Here is an 8,780-nt window from a genome sequence, read left to right as displayed (position 1 = left end):
TATATAATCTTAGAATTTATAAAGTGAAAATATCATTTAAAGACTTCTCTCTCAATACCAAATGAAGTCTTCAAAGTTATTTGTATTATATAGTTTGTCTTTGTGGATAGTTATTTCTTTTAGATGACATCATCACCATTCACAACTTTTTAAGCATTTTAAAGAGTCTTAAACTTTTTTATATTTATCAAATTGAAAGTGGCAACTTAAGTAGTAATAAAGGAATAAAATAGGGCTAAATATATGACACAAAAAAAGTCACGGTACATACTTCACTTGCAAAAAGTTGAACTAAGGGGCCATGTAATTACCAAAAAGGTTTGGAAGTATCTTGATTTGGATGGAACATACTTTGATATGTCATGCAATAAATAGCAAGTACAAGGGAAAATTTGAAAGAGCTCTTCTTTTGATTAGCAAGATGCTCAACTAAATAGTTAAGATGCAACTAAGGACTACAAAATTCATTAGATTGCCCCTTATTATATATAGTAATATAATATTAACTATGATTTGGATGGAACATACTTTGGTATATTTTTATCTATGATTTTTAAAATATCACTAATGCCTTAAATATTTTAAATTATCAATTATTATGACTTAAATTTTATTTCAAAAAAAAAAAAAAAAACTTAAAGATTACATGTTCGAATTTATAGTCAAAATTAAATCGTTTCACTCTCAGAATCCGAACTGTGCCACATAAATTGAGACAGGGAGTGCTATAGTTACTATTTTAAGTCATTATTGATAAATCTTAGATAAAAATAACATGTCTAAATTATTAATGATCAAGAAGCATAAAGAAATTAAATTAGACGAAAAAGTCAGACAAAATTGTAAACACCTCGTTACTCTCTTCCTGTTGAACATAGGAGTATGCATCCTCGAGAAGGAAAGGAAATTTTGCCAAGAGCGTGAACACTAATCTAATTATATTCCCCCTTTATTCGTGAGAAGCTAGATGCAAAGAAACTCCCACATCTGATTCTGTAGTAGCTAGAGATGGAATTCAAAAATTGGTTCAAATAAAATCTCCTCAAATCATGCTTATTAATTAGCACCATCAATAGAATCAACACGAGAAAGGCTTAATTCTAATCACTTGATATCGCTTATATAAATCTTTCACTTCTACCATCTTCTATTTGTTGAGCAACGTGGAATACCCACAGAAATATTCACTTTTAATTATCGGGGATAAAAGAGGGAGAGAAATAAGGATACCGAAATTTTTACGCGGACAACCCGTCTATTTACTAAGGGAAAAAATCACGACCTAAGAGGAGCAAAATAATATAACTATAGTGAGATTATATATACTTTGCGTTCGAGTATCACATATTCTCGAGGCTAATGCACTAAAAAAACACCCTCTTTTGAAATATCCTCACTACAAAGCCTCTCAAACCTTTTTATTTTTCTTCACCATATGTACTTTTCTACGTGGATTGGATGCTTACAAATGAAGAAGAAGCACCCATGTATAGGAGGGTGAAAACCCTTATTAGTATTAATATTATCAATGACATATCAAGAAGCAGAAAATTCAAACATGATCTCTTAAATTTTTTTTATTTTTTGAGAAAATATTTGCGAACCAGATATATATTACAATGCTAGATTCGGTTGGTTTCAACACCTATCCCTATCGTGGTTCTTATATATTTTGTTGGATGTCATTATTTCCAATCTTATCTAACGTTGTACGACATGTCTAACTTAATATTCATATTTCTACGACATACTTCTTGTGGATATGTTGAACCTTGGTGGTCAACCCCTCAATACCAATTATTTTACTTCCAACTTTACCCTTAAATACTAGCTTTACACTAATTATCACTACACCGTATTTTATCTACGCCATAAGAGTATGATATTTTTTTTAAACGTACATGTAAATAAATTATCATGTCCACGTTTGTTTGTTGTGATTGTGAGACCAATGTTGCTCACAGCTTTTCTATACATCCACGTTATGTTGCATGCATAATTCAACACATGATTAAAAATGGAAGACTAAATCGTCATTAAGGAAATCATCAACACTTGGGACGTAGAGTGGAGATATTTTTCGGAAACATAGCAAGGGTGAAGGAAATAGTGATTCTATCTTAACCCATGCATGCCCTTGCAATTAACGCGATGCTCTTTTTAAAAGATTGAAAAAGGAAACCACATACTACCACAGAACCTCAAAAACTATAAAAAGGGCAGCCCGGTGCACTAAGCTCCCGCTATGCGCGGGGTCCGGGGAAGGGCCGGACCACAAGGGTCTATTGTACGCAGCCTTACCTTGCATTTCTGTAAGAGGTTGTTTCCACAGCTCGAACCCATGACCTCCTGGTCACATGGCAGCAACTTTACCAGTTACGCCAAGGCTCCCTTCAACCTCAAAAACTATCACGAAAGGAAAATCGTTTGTCCAAAAACTACTAATACATATAAGCAGCCTTGCAGCATGTATTAATAAGAAGAGTACAGGAGCCCCATGAAACAAAAGAACTGCACATACGAAAGTTACATTTACTCCCATCTCTTCTCACTGGTGACTAGTCTCTGCAAAATAGACAAGAACAGTCATCACGATCGGTGTCTCCTTGGTTGGCATCAATTTTGATGAATGATATATCGCTCGTCCCATATTCTGCAGGAGCATGTCCGTTTCTTGTTCTTCCATTCAGCTCCGCATGTGTAACAAAACTCGTGACCACATATGGGGAAAAAATATTTGAGGTACTCACTCTCAAACTTAGCTCTTACAACATCAAATGAAGTTCAGCCACAAAACTTACTTGATAAGGGAAGGAAGTTCAAACCATGTAACTTTTCAATGACAATAAGATTGTATTCAATTCTCCTGTTAAACTTCGTAAAATCATGAATTACAGCGTATACCCAACTCACACCACCCCACTGCCCAAATAAAGGAAAGAAAAAGGCAAGAATATTTATAGAACAAATATTGTAAAGTTACCAGTTTCAAAAAGAACAAATATTGTCAGCAAAGAAACAACAAAATTTGCTCAAAGAACAATAGATGTGAGTGTCATAGAATCACCTTCTACCACAAATGAAATGAAAAGATTCCAATTCCCTTAGACTCGGTTAGAGACACCTAGATTAATTTATTTCATGGAATAAAATAAACAGTTGCAACAAACTTCAAAAAAACCCAAGGAAAAAAGGATCACCTAATTACCTCGGCATTTAATGTCTAAGAGATGTTTAGTTTCTGGTCTATAGGTGGGATTCAGTCCTAAAACCTTACCCTCCTACTTTCGACCTCATTTAGCAATACTTGAGGATTCTCATAATTATACGGTTTCTGGTATTGCGAGGGACTCATATTGTCTGGATGACCAACTGATATATTTCCTATTTGTACTTTTCTCTGTCCAAGTTCGTTTACAAGCTGCACGATTCTTCACAATTAAGAAGTAGAGTACAAGTCCTCAACATTGGAAGACAGAGACCCATGCATCACATACACTTTAGGCAAAGATCAAAGGCTTTGGAAGAACTAAAGCATAGAGAAAGGATGCTCCATCATCTAAAGGGACAAGGCATTTTCTTTTTTGAGATGATAACAACTAAAGGGACAAATTATTCAGGTCCTCTTTGTCACCTTTTCGGTCTGAATGAGGAGTTACTTCATAAGTCTCCATTTGATACTTCCAGATCTTCTTCTTTTTTAACAACAGTGGTGTTTGGATCAATTTGCGAGACATCCACTAATTCATTGGGTACCTACTGCCTCTCACCAACACACAGATGGGAAGAATTCACCTAGAGGTTTTCGTTTCTGATAACCCTAGTGTCCATGTTCCATTCGAACTTCATTTCCAGCTCTGGTGCAAACACTTGGATGCATGATGCTTTCCACATACCTTTAGACCAATACGTATTTAAGGCCTTTCTAAAATACAATAGCACAAAGATTATACAGCTGAAAGATGCTAGTCATGCAAGTTGAGTGTCTGTTAAGTTTTCCGCTCTCTTTTCCTTTTTAGTAGTTGAAATAATTACACATTTCTAACACATACCACCCTTACCAGTATCATGTTCTTTCCCCGATATCATTCCTATACCTTGACCAGAATAAACTTACTTTCCCAGTCTTCCCTCAAGACACTGAAAGGCTGCCACTTTAAAAGGTTTACCTTCCAGCACATCCAGCAACCAATAAAAATGCTCATTGCAAATCAAATTATAACCCTCTTCTACAAAATGGGTCGAGTCGACAACCGTCCAATCCAAAAATGAATCTACAGAAATACAGAGCACAGGGATCAAATGAAGCCTCGACCTTAGTCCCCCAAATATTTAAGGCCCCAAAAAAATAACGGTAATTTTTTTAAAATAACTCAAATAGTATATTTATATTCCTTTTTTATTCTAATTTTTCCTTCTCTATGTAACACTCATTTCTCTATCATGTTTTTGATGATTTTACCTTCGAATTTCAACTCGATGTTCTAAATTAGCTACTTAATTTTGTCATGTTTGATTCATGCACCAGCAATCAAGTGCAGTTATGGGTCATCTTTTTTTAACTGAGAAATCACCGAAAGCAAGTGATGCAAAGTTAGAAACTCGGTGGGCCCGGTTTTCTACCTTATAACCATGTTTTTGCCCACGGCAGAATTCAGAACTTTGTGTGCTCTTACCACTAGACCAAAAATGTAGTGGTTCTTTTGTGTCTCATTATAAATTAATATGAATTTTATGAAATAAGTTTAAGGCCTTTTTAATATATTTTGGCTTTAGGCCACCAACATCATTGAGCCGCCCCGACAGAGCAAGCTGGTCACTCACAACAAACAAGTGCGCCAACATAATTGAGGTGGTCCGTCTCTCATAGCAGAGGATACAGGAAGGATTTTGGCAAACGATCTGGTTTCTTTGTCAAAATAAAACTGATTTGCAGCATGATAAGCTAACTGTACTGTCAACTTAAAAAGTTATCCCTGTTTAGTGCACCTCCTTAAAACAGATGCTCTTTCTGTTCTCCATTGGCAATAGTTAAAATCACCTAATAAAGAAATGAGAAGAACTTCCAAAATGTTGAAAAGTTCTGTCATGAAAAGCATATTGTATCTAGCTTGTAACTCCAGCCATCTGAACAGATGCAACAACTTCACCCAAAATTATGACAAGTCAGAACAGAGTAATGGAGCAAAAACTTCCAACGAAAGAATTGCTATACTTTTTCCTCTTCCTTTATTTTTGGTAAACATATGGTCCTTCGTTTTCCAGTCAGACTTCATGATTTTCACTAGGGATCTCATTGGTATCTTCAATATATGATGTTTTGGTTGGACTAATCAGCTTAATAGCAAATACAAGCCACACGTTTTATGTGGCTTGTGACAACCTGGTACTTATTTAAGCTACAAAGAACAATATTCTTATCTTCAGCTTATAGTTTATTGGCTTAGAGCAGCACCAACCAGTCAAGCAGGCAATTCTTAAAACGTTGTCGGAAAATTACCAATTAAGTCAAACAAGCTTAATCATTGTACTTAGGACACAAAAACATGTATCTTCTGAGGACGTTCCCACCAATCACTAACAGTACCTAAACCTAAAGATCAAAGGAAAAAAGAAAGCAGTGTATGCTACAAATTACCTTATTTCGATAACTACTTTTATATTTTCCCTTTCAAGAGAATGAACTATAGTCATGCTTGTAACATTTTAAGTTCTTGTGAATCACTTCCTGTTACCTAATTGAGTTAGTATAACTCCAACACCAACATGTACAACAAGAATGTAAGAAGGAAGAAGAAGCAAAGGACCTGCAGTAAATATGATAGCAACCTTCCGCAAGGGACACCATATGGCTGCACTTTACACATTGACGCCAACGACTGTGTGTAGCAAGAGACTTGAGCTTTGGGTCGTCTAAGCACTTGTAAGGGTTCAATCTTCTATAGGCAAGGCAAGTCATGCTTTGATGCCAAGGAACTTTGCAATTGATACAGAAAATGAGGCAACATTACGTGCACGTTACGGCCCCACCTTGGGCAGAAATTTGGACCTCTGCTTTTGACATCAATGTAGAACATTCGGGATTTGGGCAGTAAATCTTTGCCGTGATAGGAATGGTAGTTTCCTTCACACGTTCACTCATCAAATCATATAGATTGGGTGTCAAAAACTTTTTGCAGTTATCTATTTTCAACTTGGACTTGCATCCATCATGAGAGCATTCTGGTAGCATTCCTTGAAGGAGCTTAGCTTCCACATGTTTATTCATACAGGAAATGCAATAACAATGCAGGCAACCATTAATTAGAAACATATGATCTATATCAATATCCTGCAGACAAATAGCACAACTCTTGGTGATGCTCTTTCTCTTTCGAGTAGTTTTTAATGGTTGCTTAACCTGGGAGACTATGGCATCAGTAGCACGTTTATTTGCAAAGTTGACGGTGTTCGGTGTCAAAAGAAATGGTATACAATCCACAAATTTTCTTAAAAGAGAAGTTGCCTGTTCAACCAGTGCAACAATGTTTCCCTCCCCTGGATGCAATTTGCCCCTAACCTGCAAAAACATACATCAATCGTAATGAGGCGGGATTTATACATAATACAATATTAATAAATTCTATGAAACAGTTTGCCTCAACCTTGTGCATGAAGAACTCTCCAGTTAGTGCGCGATAGAGGAGAGTGGGTGTATACACTATAAATCCAAGATAAAAACCATACACTATACCCTACTCTATCCTAAGATAAAAACTGACAGACCCAAAAACATATCATAAGTACTTTTAAAGAATCTACTTTAGGCAACTAAGTTATTCTCAATTAGCTCAACAACTCCTCATTTGTTCCTCGTCATAACTAGAAAGAGACATATTAAGAATTTTAAGGATGAATGATTTTTCTTGTTGCCAAAAACCACTCTGAGCTAGCGTTTGGCCATAGATTCCCGAAAACAAATTGAAAAACTTGATTTGGGTTAAGTTTTTCAAGTTTTGAAAATGTATTTGGTCATAGTTTTCAAAACATATTTCACTTTTTGTTTTGGAAAACATGAAACATTACTTATACTCATATTTCTAAAAACTATCAAGAATACCCAACCATACAAAACATACATAGTCGCTAATCCCAAATTATGCAGAACATGATATTTTAATAACAACTGCTAATAACACGCTTAGTAGCTACTACAATTCAAATTACAATACAAAGATCCATTTGTGCAAGAAAAAAAAAAAATAACGATAGTAACTAGTTATTCTTTAATATAATCTTCCCACATTGTACGAACAATCTCTTTACGATGAGCATGGTTGATACGGCTTTAATGGAAGAACATGGTAGATAGAATTAGTTGGGTCATAAATAGATGGGTTCTTTTTACAAAATACAAATATTTGGGGTAGTTTTTAAAAGTTTTGAAAAGGCCAAAACATAGATCTTGGCCCAAAAACAGGTTTGAGCCAGAATTTGAGATTTGAAGATTTGTTTTCAAAATCTATCAAAATTTTATGGCCAAACGTGACACTGATTTATTCACTCTGACTCAAGCATGTGTCAAATTTTCACTGGGTCACTGCATCTACTAATACCTGATTAATTATATTCTTATGACAAAATACTATAAAATCACAACTAAACTGTTCTAGAAATGTCCAGGATCAGAATATTTAATTTGTTACAGATGATAAACATTACTCTCTCCATTCCAAATAAATGAATTTTGGGGTGTGATTAAGAAATCTAATTAATGGCCATTAATTAAAGGGACATTTTAACTAAATTACCCTATGTGTTTTCCCAAACCACTCTTAAAAGTTGAAATAGTAAGTGTTGGGATTTGGAAAAACTATTAAAAAGAAGGTAGCTTTGGAAAAATTTAATTAATAACCTCTGGCACCTTGAAAAATTCACTTATTTGGGACAAAAGAAAAAGTCTTAAAAATTCATTTATTTTGAAATTGAGAGAATTTTACTTGTCATGTATTAACTTGGCACGTTTACCAAAGAGCCAAAATTTTCATATCTTTTCATCTTATACAATGTGTTGGAAAAATGAATCGGAAAATCTCTTTCATAATTCCAAAGTTTTGGAAAAAGGAATTGAAAAATCTGACTTATTAATATACTAAGGGTGGTAAAATTGATTTTCTAAATTGGACAATTAAAAATGGGCTAACTATTTTTAATAGACACGATAAATAAAATGGATGGAGTATTAATAGCATTACATATGGTAGGGGGAGAGGACTCACATATTTTTTACGATCCAAAAAGATAATAACCCATATCAATACCAGACTTGTAGAAACATGAAGCCCTTCAAGCAGTGCAATTTCATTAGTCAATAGTGGAGCACTTTCAACCAAACCCTTACACTTTTTCAGTATCTCAATTTTCTTCATCTTCGCCTCGGCATTTTCACAATCGTGGATTTGCTGCTTGTATTTGGACAATTCCTTTGGGATGACTTCCTCATTGTAAAAAGTGAGTCTTCAACTTGAAGTGCATTTTCTTTTGGGAGGGAGCTGTACATAGCTTCTTCCATATGGAGTTGATAGGCGAAGAGGAGATCGTATTTCACGGCGTTGCTCGTCCTTAACTTCCATTCTTTCTGGGAAGAGCTTTTTAACCACTGATAAACCGCTATGGGCTCTTCACCTTCTGCTTTGTTTTTCAACTCTGGAGTTTATGAGGAAGAGTGTGAAAGAATTCTCAGCATCCTCTCTTCTCACTCTGGGGAAGTGTGGCGACAGGCCCATAACAAGTTTTTTCTC

At 35.1% G+C, this 8,780-nt stretch overlaps 1 protein-coding gene across 1 annotated transcript; it reads right to left on the bottom strand.

The window, feature by feature from the left end:
- Nucleotides 1–5,857: 5,857 nt before the first annotated feature.
- Nucleotides 5,858–8,780, bottom strand: LOC132619016 (E3 ubiquitin-protein ligase RSL1-like). Its single transcript, XM_060334005.1, has 2 exons — nt 8,259–8,780; nt 5,858–6,559 (listed from the first exon to the last, which is right to left on the bottom strand). The coding sequence occupies exons 1-2, from the start codon at nt 8,406–8,408 to the stop codon at nt 6,008–6,010; spliced, it is 702 nt and encodes a 233-aa protein (XP_060189988.1). The 5' UTR covers nt 8,409–8,780; the 3' UTR covers nt 5,858–6,007.

The sequence above is a fragment of the Lycium barbarum genome, chromosome 11 (genome assembly GCF_019175385.1).
Source record: "Lycium barbarum isolate Lr01 chromosome 11, ASM1917538v2, whole genome shotgun sequence".
Classification (NCBI taxonomy): Eukaryota; Viridiplantae; Streptophyta; class Magnoliopsida; order Solanales; family Solanaceae; genus Lycium; species Lycium barbarum.
The sequence above is the reverse complement of the archived record's forward strand: the minus strand, read 5'-3'. Positions and strand labels throughout refer to the sequence as shown.

Excerpts from the sequence above, each read along its gene's own strand:
- LOC132619016 (XM_060334005.1), bottom strand. The coding sequence starts at position 8,408 with ATGAAGAAAATTGAGATACTGAAAAAGTGTAAGGGTTTGGTTGAAAGT. Across the intron at positions 6,560-8,258 it reads TTTTGGATCGTAAAAAATAT|GTTAGGGGCAAATTGCATCC; the intron begins GTGAGTCCTCTC and ends ATGTTTTTGCAG.